At 43.5% G+C, this 12,081-nt stretch overlaps 1 protein-coding gene and 1 long non-coding RNA gene across 3 annotated transcripts; both read left to right on the top strand.

Annotated features, from left to right (window-relative positions):
- LOC110435099 lies at positions 1,582–5,645 on the top strand. 2 transcript variants are annotated; one of them, XR_002452762.1, is made up of 8 exons: positions 1,582–1,799; positions 1,893–1,922; positions 2,000–2,033; positions 2,125–2,178; positions 3,107–3,180; positions 3,257–3,333; positions 3,412–3,481; positions 5,411–5,645. It is a non-coding gene; the product is annotated as an uncharacterized LOC110435099 (long non-coding RNA). The 2 variants fall into 2 exon arrangements; XR_002452761.1 differs by having other exon boundaries at positions 3,107–3,333.
- On the top strand, positions 7,975–10,611 carry LOC110434962 (putative F-box protein At2g02030). The gene is made up of 2 exons (XM_021460075.1): positions 7,975–8,591; positions 8,957–10,611. The coding sequence occupies exons 1-2, from the start codon at positions 8,457–8,459 to the stop codon at positions 10,382–10,384; spliced, it is 1,563 nt and encodes a 520-aa protein (XP_021315750.1). The 5' UTR covers positions 7,975–8,456; the 3' UTR covers positions 10,385–10,611.

The following is a 12,081-nucleotide window of genomic DNA, read 5'->3' as shown; positions in this document are numbered from 1 at the left end:
GGTGAGAGCTCGCCGCCCCCTCCGGCCCTCCCCCTTCCCCCGCAGCTCTAAGAGCTCTGCGCCTCTGCCCCGCCGCCCTCCCCTAGCTTCCACGTGCTGCAGCTCTGAGAGCTCGCTAAGAGCTCTCCCAGTGATGGTGTCTGGAAATGGATCCTGCATCACGGGCCGGTGAAGATCTTCCTCCTTCAGTCTTAACAAGGGAGCAGCTATCATGGCGGCGGCGTCTGGATCTGCTGCCGGCATGAAAGATGGCTAGTGACATTAGTGTGTTGTGTTTGTGGGGATCAGTTGGGGACGGGGTCCCCGTCGGGGCTGAAATCTCCGTGTGGGGACGGGGATGGGGAAGATTTTATCCCCGGGAGCGGGGACGGGGACGGGGACGGGAGGATTTTCATGAGACGGGGATGAAAACGTTCTACTGAAACCCGACGGGGATAGCCCCGTTGCCATCTTGACGCCAGGGACAACGCAGGTGGCGTAGGATCTTGAGCGGCGGGGCAGCGCTGCACTCCGGCCCAGACCCGCTCGGCAAACGCGGACCTTGGACTGTGGCGTGCTCGCGCGGCCCGCTCGACGGAGGAGGCGCTCGCAGCTTCGGCGGAGCCTTAAGGATGAGAGGAGGTGGCGGCGGCTGGTAGGAGACTGGGAGTCGAGGTTTCGAGATGCAGGAGGTGGCGTGCAGGATGTTGTATCTCAATCGATGAAATACCGATTCGCTGTGGACGTATATATGTTTATCGGGTCTAGTTGGTGACCCGCTAAGAGAGCCTGCACGCTCGCTGTATATGTTTCGGGGAGGGAGTAACTACTCTCAGGGAGTAGGAAAAATTTACCATATATATATATACAAGTGCTATTCTACACCCTAGGTGTAGAATACTATTCTACACCGAACTCTTATACTGAGCAAAATTCAGTATCGTTCAGTATTCATGTTTCAGTATTGTTCAGTATTTCGTGGTTCTGAGTGTAGTATTAGATGATACTGAACGCGTTTCAGTACTGCTCAGTATTTTTCCTACTCAGATTTGGCTTGCGGTGTAGAATAATATTCTACACCTAGGGTGTAGAATAACGCTGCCGTATATATATATTTATATATATACGCGTGTTTCAACTTTCAAATTTTAATAAAAATTGATAAAAACTTGTTAAAATGACTCAACCTACAACTTTTATGCAGTGCAGATTAACAAGACACTATGGGGGTGTTTAGTTCCCCATAAAATATAAAATGTAAAATACCAACTACTTTGGAGTGATGAAATGCAAAATACGAAAATTTTTAGGGTCATATTTAGTTCCATCCAAAATACAGAATTTCTTGTCCTTATAAGAGCTTTTTGATGCTCTTTTTAGTTTTTTTGCCTCTTAAGGCCAAAATTTAAAATGGAGAATAACCACTTTTTACCAAAAAAAAATAAACAGTGTTTAATTTCATTATGCAAAATGATGGACCAAAACTCAAAAAAATTTAAGGAAAAAAAACTAAACTCCCCATATATTTAGTGAATAATAATCAGTACCCAAGTCTAAGGGTGTGTTTGGTTGCCCGCATGCGGGCGAACCTGGCCCGTGGCATGCAACCCACACATGTTTGGTAGACTGCCTCTTCCTCCTATCCAGGCTCTTCTCGTGCAGAACCTCCTCTCGGGCCTGGCTCCAAATTAAAGAACCCCCGATTTAGCACGAAATTCTTAGGGTTACCTCCCCCCGTTCCCACCAATCATCGTTTATATATCTTCCTTCCCGCATCCTTCCTCTCTTTTTCTTCTTGTCGCTCCCCATATGTGTCGCCGGTCCGTGCTCCATCTGTTCTTCCTCTTGTTCGTTGTCGTTCTTGCTTGATTCATGCCCTATTAACACTTCCCCTATGTCTTGATTTGTTGTAGGTGAAGTGGATCTGACGCTTCTACATTCAAGTGAATTTTTTCCTCTTTTTTCTCTATTTTTTCTCTTTGATTTGGAAACCCTAGGTCACCTTTCGATCTCATTGCAGGGACACCAGATTTGCTTTCTTGGCTGTTATTGTGGTATGGTTACGTGTTCTTAGGTCTCTTTTTTTTTTGTAAAAATCCAAACTTGTGTATGTTAATCCCCTTTGCTTTGGTTGTGTGTTTGCAGATCTATCCTCCCTCACCTACCGTTGGGCTTTGGCTGGTGGTCCTCCTTGTTGACGTGGGTATTGTGTACATCTATAATCCCCCTCTCGCCTCTCTCTTACTCTATAGCGTGCGATAATGAGTCTTGTGTTCTTGGATTCGGATGCATGTCCTACTATCTTAGATTCTGAGCGAGTATATGAAGTTGTCATTTTTGTTGAGCTATTGCCCTAGTGTGTGATGATGATATTTTTTCTGAGCTATTGCCCAGGTCAGTGATGATTTCTGACTTAATCTTTGCATATATTGAAGTCTATGATGACTCCTTTTTCTAGGTCTTAGCATATGTCCAAGTCTCTGTTCATGACATTGTTATTTTTGAGCATATGTCCAGTTTTGGTAAAGCCTAAGTATGTGTCCTTAAAATACATTCATTTTTCTAGATGGACTTGGAAGAGAAGAGACACATTCTTTTTGCTCGTGCTGGTGGTCTTATCACAGCTATGTATGCCCTACTGTTTGCTAGGCTTAGAATGATTCAGTGTGAGCGGCCTCAGATCAGTTATGGTCCAATGAGTGTTTAGGATGAGGAGCGCCAAAGGAAGCTGAACTTAATTTATAACTACAATGACATAGAGTGTGTGAACATGCTTCGTATGAGAAGGGCCCCCTTTTTTAGTTTGTGTAACTTGCTTAGGGACATAAATTCTTGTGTCGAAGAGCAAGTTGCAATGTTTCTCCATATTGTCGGTCATAACCGACGATTTAGAGTTGTCAAGCAAAACTGGAGAAGGTCTATAGAGACAGTCCACCGACACTTCAAAGATGTCTTGTATGCTATTGGTGAACTTAGACAAGAGATGATTAGACCTCCAAGCAATGACACACCACTAAAGATTAGCAACAACCATAGATGGTTACTTTAAGGTCCTGTCATATAGCTGTTATGATTGTTGTTGCATTAGATCATGTCAATTTACTATGAAATTTTGAATGCCATGTAGGAGTGTATTGGGGGTCATTGATGGGACTCATGTCTTTGCTAAAGTTCCAACCAATTTGCAAGCTGCATTTAGGGGTAGAAAGAATGCCCCCACTCAAAATGTGCTAGCTGCAGTTAACTTTGACTTGAAATTTATCTATATCCTTGCTAGTTGGGAGGGATCAGCACATGATGCCACAATTCTTGTTGATGCATTGCAGAGGCATAATGGGTTAAGGGTTACACCAGGTAACGATCAATTGTACACATAAAAAATACTTATAGTTGCATAATCATGAACCTGATTGTTTTTAATATTTATTTTAGGGAAGTTCTACTTAGTAGATGCTGGATATGCTGTAAGGCCTGGATTTCTCCCTCCTTATCGAGGCACTAGGTACCATCTAAAAGAATATGGCAATAGGAACTACCCAACCAACCCAAAAGAGTTGTCTAATTTGAGACATTGTAGTTTGAGAGTAATTGTTGAGAGGGCTTTTGGTGCTTTGAATAATCATTTTTGCATCATTGACACCAACAAGCCATTTCATCCCTTGAGGTCACAAGTCAAGCTAGTTCTTGCATGTTGTATCTTGCATAACTGGATTCTCAGTTTTGGGGTAGATGAGGTAGTTCCAGAAGAGTTTATTTCCTGGCTCTAAGTATTATTTCCTAGCTTCATAAAAAGCTTTATGGCATTTGGATAGAATTTGATTAAAATATTAATATACCCTTAATTAGTAATTAAGTGACAATCTTAAAATAATTAGATGATAATTAGCTTAATTTCCAAATTAGGATTTGAGTGATTTTGGGATTGTGTGATGACCTAGGGTCATTAACCCTAATGACCCTTAGTATTTAATTATTGTATGGTATTAATGTTTAATTACCATCATTTATGCTTAACTAAGGATTAATTAAGATAAAAAAGATTAATAATTATTTAATTAAAATAATTGTAAATTAAGAGTAATAATTAGCTTAATGTTGCAACCTCTTGGGTAAAAACCCTAAAGAAATAAATGATCTTTAATTATTGTTTTAACTTGCATTTGTACCGAGAAGGAAAGTTGTACTCAATAAATCCTTCTCATGTGTTTGTCATAAGCATATCATGAGCATACATCATTGTTGCGTATAGTGCACATGTCCGAAGGTGTGACTGTTGGATCGGACCTCGAGGTTAGTGTTCCGTCCGAGGAAGTTGAGACCGAGACTTGGGAGTCTCCAAGGGAGCCACTCATCCTTGCAACCAAGACAAGCCTCGAATGCATTTAACCCTTCCTTGAATATTTTAAATATTTTATCACTTATGAATTAAAAATGCTGCATTACGTAGTCAGGAATTGGGTTTAACCTAATTGTTGCATTTACCACTTTGATATTTGTTATCTTGTCCTTGGTACCTGTTTTATTTAAACTACGTAGTGATGCTTAGACCTGCTTATTAGATAGGTTTTCAAATAAAAAAGTTTGAAGGATTGTTGTGGAATACTTTTATGGTTAATGATGTTTCAACTTGAGACCGGTCGGCGGACTTGCTTTAAGAATGGAGTCTTAAAGTAGTGTCCCCAACTGTGTCGGTTAAGGACCGGTCCGTTGATGGCCTGCTGGGTTGAGACTTATAGTACTAGCCACTTGCCCTGGTAAGCATTGTCTTCTGATTCCTCGACGAGAGCGGCTACTCGTGCACTGGGCGTGGAGCGATGGCGAGAGTAGTATGTACCCTCCTGGCAAATGGGTTGGACGGTGGAGTACTGTGCTCTCGGGTGTCGCGAACCCGGTCAGATCTTGGGAAAGCCAGATTTGGGTTGACATATGCAAGATTTGGTTCTACATATGTCAGGTGGTTAGGAACTCCAACTGGATTGTTAAACGGTTCGAAACGTCATTGCTCCCTGATTGGGAGACTCAATTCCATTGATCATCATCGTAGTTAAACATGCAACTAAATTAAGAAATGGAGAAGATGAAAATGTCTCATGGAGTTCGGATCCCAATTCCCGGACTCACAGTGACATAAAACAATGGTCGTCTGAAGAATAACATTCTTGATAGAGATTAGTGATTCACGGACTCGTTTATGAAAAGCAACTTAGATAGATTATCCTCGAACTCGTCCGCCTCTCGAGGTAGCCTATTTGAGACTAAAACTTTGAAAGTAAGGATCCACTATTAGTAAGCTTTTATGCAAAACAATTTGGTTCCTTGCTCAGCCACTCCTTCTCTACCCTAAATCTACATTCCTGAGTTTCTTCTCTTTTCCGCCGGATAAGTCTTGTTGAGTACTCCTGTACTCAGGGTTCTTTAACCTCTGTTGCAGGTGTTGACTTGTGCTGCTAATGGAGGTCATGTCGGTGGGCACGACATAAATTGTCCATCTCTTCTACCTTAGAAGCTTCACCTAAGTTGCTTCCGCTACTCTATACATCTTTTGGGAACTTAGTTAAGTTTATATTTCATCATATTTTGTAAATTAAGTTATAAATCTTTCGTACTCCGATGTAAGCTATTTTTGTAACAAATGTTGTAATGTTGTGGTAACTCCATGTTGATTCTATATGAGTTATAAAATGTGGATGATTCGGGGTCCTCCGAGGGCACCCGACAGACTATCCGAGTTATATGACTCTCATGTACAGTAGTCAGAGGTCTTAAGAACAACGTCAGGTATATGTGGGCCATATAATTGGGATGGTTCTGCCCCACACACACACACCCATGACGGAGGAGCAGGCATCTCCACCACGCGCGGCTGGCCCTCGACCTCTTTTTTCATTGAAGGTGAGTCCTGTTCGTGCTTAGCTTCCACGTAGCGACAATGGTTAGCGCAGGCACAGAGTGGTCAGGATGACACCGACGGGGGCACGGGGCTCCACGACAATGGGGCGAAGATGGCGTGGGCCAAGGAGTCTGCGCGCGGAGGCAGAGAGGTGGGTGGAAGAGTTGCGTGCGCTCAGCGTGGCGGGCGGGCGAGCGAGAGAGGGCCAAGGAGACCAGCGAGTCTAGCGTGGATGTGCGTGTGTTGGACATTTTGGACATTTTCTCTGGTCGGACCCACATATCATGGCTGTCAAATGGCAGAAATCAATAAAGGCTTCCTCAACAAGCAGATAGCCTCATATAAAAGTAGCCTTCCACCGGGCCTTGTTTAGTTCCCAAAAAATTTTGCAAAATTTTTCAGATTATCCATCACATCAATTCTTTAGACGTATGTATGAAGTATTAAATATAAACGAAAATAAAACAAATTACACAGTTTAGTCGAAATTGACGAGACAAATCTTTTGAGCCTAGTTAGTCCATAATTGGACAACATTTGTTAAATACAAACAAAATTGATACTATTCACATTTTGTAAAAAATTTTGCAACGCAAGAGATGAAACGAAGCAGCAATTCAGTTATCACGGTTTTGATGTCTCTACTGCTCCTGCAGAGCTAAAAGCTTACCATGCTGCAGCCTTTTTGCTTTTCTCCGTACCCAAAGCTCTCCGCAAGAAGTAGTACTTTTGAGGCTATGGGAGCTTCTGCAAGAGACTCTGCGCCTCTGCGAGACCACCAACCTTAGTAAGACCCTGTTTAGGCTCTGTTTAGATTGAGAATGAAAATTTTTTGGGTGTCACATCGGATGTGTCGGAACGATGTCGGAAAGGATTTTTAGAAACTAATAAAAAAACAAATTACATAGCTCGTCAGGAAACTACAAGACAAATCTATTAAATATAATTAATCTATCATTAGCACATGTGGGTTACTGTAGCACTTAAGGCTAATCATGGAGTAACTATGCTTAAAAGATTCGTCTCGTAGTTTTCAACCAAACTGTGTAATTAGTTTATTTTTTATCTACATTTAATGTTCCATGTATGTGTTCAAAGATTCGATGGGATGGATGCAAAATTTTTGGGTGAGTAACTAAATAGGGCCTTAGTACCTCTCGTAATTTTCAACCAAACTATGTAATTTATTTTTTTATTAGTTTCTAAAACCCCTTCCAATATCCTTCCGACATATTCAATGTGACACATAAAATTTTTTTATCTCCAATCGGCCTAACTTGCAAGTTCAATGTAGACGTGGAGTCCGGAGCAGCACTCCACGCTGTCGCGTTGGGGAAGGCTAAGTGGACGAAACTGCTTGAAAGGCCGTCATAATACAGAGATCTGGCCCAACTTTTTTATTAGGCCCTGTTTAGATTGGAGATGAAAATTTTTTGCGTGTCACATCGGATATGTCGGAAGGATGTCGGGAGAGGTTTTTAGAAACTAATAAAAAAACAAATTACATAGCTCATCAGGAAACTACAAGACAAATCTATTAAGCATAATTAGGGTGTGTTTGGTTGGACTGTGACTTTTGGAAAAGCTACTGTGAGCTTTGAGCTTTTGAAAAGCTGCTGTGGGATGTGGGCTTTGAGAAACCCAAAAGTCATTTCGTTGGTCACTTGTGGCTTTTGGAAAAAAAACTGAACGGATCCCAAAAGTCAGTGAAAGGAGGGGGTGAGGTGCTTTTGGATTTGTACTACGAGAAAAGCTGCTTTTGGGCAAAAGCACTTGTGGCTTTTGGGCCCTTTGGTTGGCTTTTGGCTTTTACAAAAGCAAAAGCAGGTTCAAAAGCCCAACCAAAGGGACCCTTAATCTATCATTAGCACATGTGAGTTACTGTGCACTTAAGGCTAATCATGGAGTAACCAGGCTTTAAAAGATTCGTCTCACGTTTTTCAATCAAACTGTGTAATTAGTTTATTTTTTTATGTATATTTAATGTTCCATGCATGTGTCCAAAGATTCGATGAGATGGACGAAAAAATTTTAGGTAGGGCCTTATCGTCAAAGTCAGGTAGGGAGGAGATTTAAGGAGCTATAAATAGAAACTGTGGCTTGAGCGTTTTTCTGCAAAAGAGCACAAGGTAGGCCGAATGTGCGGTAGGTTTTCAGGGCCGTGATGTTGAGTTGAGCTGAAGCCCCTCCACTCGCTCGCCCTCCGCCTCCGCCCTCCGAAGCCACCAGCCCCCAAATTTTTTCCTCATCTACTGCCCTTCCCCGGTCTCGCCCTTCTTCCTCTGCTATGGTGGAGTCCGGCAGCCGGCGGGCTGCTGTTAGAGCGCGCCGCTTCATCTAGGTGGGAAGCGCCGGTGGCGACTGGTGGGGTACACTGGCTAGATCCAGGGAACGACTGGCCGTCCCGCGGCCGGATCAGGTCCGGCGAACCCGTCCCGGCCCAGCTGTGGACCAGGCGGCTGGAGGAGGTGGCCGAAAAGTAGGGCGTGCCGCCCCTCCGTCGTCCACGGCGCTCCACCTGTGGGCGGGCACAGGTCACTGGATCCGTTGCGCCTGCTGACGAAGGCCAACTCTGGCAGGCACCCCGATGCCTGAGCTTGTTCCACTCGACGGAGCGCGCTCTCGTCGACGACATCGTCGCGGGATTTCTGCCACATCTGATGTTGAAGCATGCATCCAGTGCTGCATCACTGTGGCGAAAGGTTTTGCCTTTGGTGATGACGTAAGTCGATTTCATTCCGAGTATCACAGATCTGTTCATCTATCCAGATGTTTTTTCTTTTTTCTTTTTAATTAAATAAGTATATACAAAAAAGAGATATTATTGCTTTAGTAATTATATATACAACAATTATTATATGTATTATAATAAAAAGGGTTCTTTAATAGGATTATGAATCTGTGATACGTTTGGTTAAGGAAAAAAGGGGGCTTTCAATGGTCCGAGTCGAATACGAGATTGTATCCTACTCCGAGTAGAACATTATTATGACTATATGTATTATATGTGTACACCCCCTATGTGGCTATGTTGGTCCTCACTATTAATGTTTTTTTTTTGGCTGCTTGGACGATATGGCCATACAGACAAGGAAGAGGAAGGCGAGCGCACCACAAGCACCTATTCCTTATCTGTCAGACGAGATAGTTGTGGCGATCCTGGTGTGGCTGCCTGTCAAGTCTCTCTTGCGGTGCAGAGCCGTGTGCAAGGCTTGGCGAGCCATCGTGAATGACCCCTTGTTCGTGAGTGCTCACCTACGGTGGTCAGCCATGAGATGGGAGCAAGAGCCGTCCTTCCTCGTCACCCCGGTAACCCGGGACCATGTCATCCCACAGGAGGATGTGAAGGAGCGCGGCTGGCCGACCACCTTCTCCAAGCAAATTAGCTTCTATCGCTACCAATGGCAGTGGCAGCAAAGTGCCTCCGACTCCGACTCCGACAATAATGGCCATGGCCAGCAGCAGACAGCTAGGTTGATGCATGTCAAGGAGTTGGGCTCCAAGTCCAACCGGGTGGGCTTCTTTGCCCACTGTGACGGCCTGGTTCTCGCTCCCACCGAAAAGGAGCTCTACCTCTTGAACCCGGCCACCGGGGACGCAATCACGCTGCCGAAAAGCCACCGCAACAACCTGCGACACGCCCCAAGAACCTGCCATTGTGTTGGTCTTGGCTTGGATCCACGCACTGGCAAGTACAAGGTCTTCCAGGCCTTCTACCGACCTGTTAACCCCTATCCAAGGTTCAATGACTATAAGAAAGTTCCAATGGGGATGGAATTCCTCACTTTGGACGGTGGCAACAACGAGGCCTGGACCTGGACGGAGACGATGGAAGATTCGATGTTCACTTTGGGCAGTGGCGACGACGACGAGGCCTGGACAGAGACGAGGGAAGATCCGCCGCGCCCTCTGCTGAGATGGCAGACTGGTGTGACACTGAAAGGGTTCATTTTCTGGCGTGTTGACACGGCTCAGTACTGTCAGTCAAGTGCGGGGGGTCTTCTCCGCCTTACCCTAGAGCTTGAGGGATTCAATATCATCCCCCTGCCGGGGTCAATGCGCATTTGTGATGACTTCATGTTGGATGCACTGCACGGCCAGGGGGAGCTGTGCCTCACGACCCGCACTAGTGATGTGCCGTCGGTGACCATATGGATGATGCCAGTGCACAACGACGACAATTATCTCGCCATGGGCTATGCCCAGTGGGAGCTGCGCTACTCCATCCCTCTCGGGCTCCCGCCGCATCGTCTCTGCCGCCTGATGGCTCTTGTTGCTGGTGGCACCCGAATTCTGCTGTGGAGTGATTTCATTCTCTACGAATATGATCTGGCAACCTCTAAGCTGAGCACCGTGTGTGAGATGGATCGAATGAGGTACCAGGGTCGTCGAACGCGGAAATGGAAGAACCTCTGGAGCTTCAACTTTGTGCCCTATACGGAGAGCCTCTTTCGGATCGGGAGCTTGTTACCCGTATGCCATTATAAAAGATTGATCAAACCACCAGACCACTAACGGATCGGATCACTGCTGCCTAATAATTAGCTTTTTTAGCTAGCCATGAGATGAGAATTGTGATACTTTGTAGCTATGATTACATTTGATGCCATGAGAACAATTCTGTTTGGATTGTAGTGCTTGTATCTTCCTCTTCACTATTTATTCTGTGACTCTTCTTTAATCGTATGTGAGAATAATGCAAACATGTGTATCTTGAAATACAGTATGTGTGGATGTCCATATAGCTTTTCATACAATATACCGCATACCTGTCTGCACAGCCAGAAGTTGTATTTGGATTTGTAGTTTAATTTCAGATTAGCAAACCCTGTGACACCAATAGTTTACTTGTCCGATCCTTATACGGACCTATCAGTAAAGGCAATTGGCATCCGATATGTTTTCCAAGAATTTCTTTTTATTTATTTAGTTATACTAGAGAAAAACTATGGGTATTTATTTGGAGCACCGTTGCCAACCTCCAACCTTAGTAGTGATCCATCCCCATCCCTAGGGGATCGAGCTATTAGAGCATCTCTACCGCATATTCCTTGCTCGTTCATGTTTCTTTTTTTAAAAAAGAGAAAAAATATCTTCGAGAGTATCTTGTATTCTTTTCCAATGGTTTGTCACTGGCAAATTAGATTGCATCGTGCATAAAAGTATGCATACCGTAGCGCGTATCCCCCAATGCAAATAAACCTGTTATAAACAAACTAGCAGTTGTTTAAAACATGGACTGACCGTCAGCACAGGCTACATGCTCATAGGATACCGAAAATGCTTTAGGCTCAGTTTAGTTTCCCACCTAAAAATTTTTGGTCCATCCCATCGAATCTTTGGACATATGCATGAACATTAAATGTACATAAAAAAAATAAACTAATTACACATTTGATTGAAAAACGTGAGACGAATCTTTTAAGCCTAGTTACTCTATGATTAGCCTTAGCCCTTAAGTGCTACAGTAACTCACATGTGCTAATGATAGATTAATTATGCTTAATAAATTTGTCTTGCAGTTTCGTGATGAGCTATGTAGTTTATTTTTTTTATTAGTTTCTAAAAACCCCTCCCGATATACTTCCGACACATCCGATGTGACACCCAAAAATTTTTCATCTCCAATCTAAACAGGGCCTAGACCAGTAAGCACTTGTTCAGTAGCACTTTCGTTTTTATTTGACAAATATTATCCAATCATAGACTAATTATAGTTCAAAAGATTCATCTCGCGATTTACAGACAAACTATACAATTAGTTTTTGTTTTCATCTATATTTAATGCTCCATGCATGTGCCGTATGATTCGATGCGATGGAATATCTTGAATTTTTTTTTTTGGAAACTAAACAAGGCCATAGTTCAGCTAGTCTCTGCACCACAAATTGCTTGCCACTTGATGCGACACCAATCTCTGAAAGTAGGATCCGACTAATACCCCCATCTTGGATAGATTACCTTTTTCAGAACCGAAAGATTCTAGACAGAAGCATGTTACAGGGACAATTACCAAAACAGAGAATTACAACAAAAAATGATGTCAAAAGGATTTAGAAAAGAGATTGTGTCAGCATTATTGTTTCACAGAATGACCCTAAATTAGGGGCTCGACAAAAGGCTCTAGTGAAGGTTGTGTGTGACCCATGACCAACCGAAATATCCCTAATTGATCTTTTATCTCATGGCTACGACGCCGAGGACACCTAGCG

The sequence above is a fragment of the Sorghum bicolor genome, chromosome 4 (genome assembly GCF_000003195.3).
Source record: "Sorghum bicolor cultivar BTx623 chromosome 4, Sorghum_bicolor_NCBIv3, whole genome shotgun sequence".
Classification (NCBI taxonomy): Eukaryota; Viridiplantae; Streptophyta; class Magnoliopsida; order Poales; family Poaceae; genus Sorghum; species Sorghum bicolor.
This window is presented reverse-complemented; position numbering and strand designations above follow the sequence as displayed.

Bases quoted from the DNA above. Each gene is read 5' to 3' on its own strand.
- LOC110434962 (XM_021460075.1), top strand. From the start codon at position 8,457: ATGCCTGAGCTTGTTCCACTCGACGGAGCGCGCTCTCGTCGACGACAT. The intron at 8,592-8,956 runs GTAAGTCGATTT...ATGGCCATACAG, and splicing joins GTTTTGCCTTTGGTGATGAC to ACAAGGAAGAGGAAGGCGAG.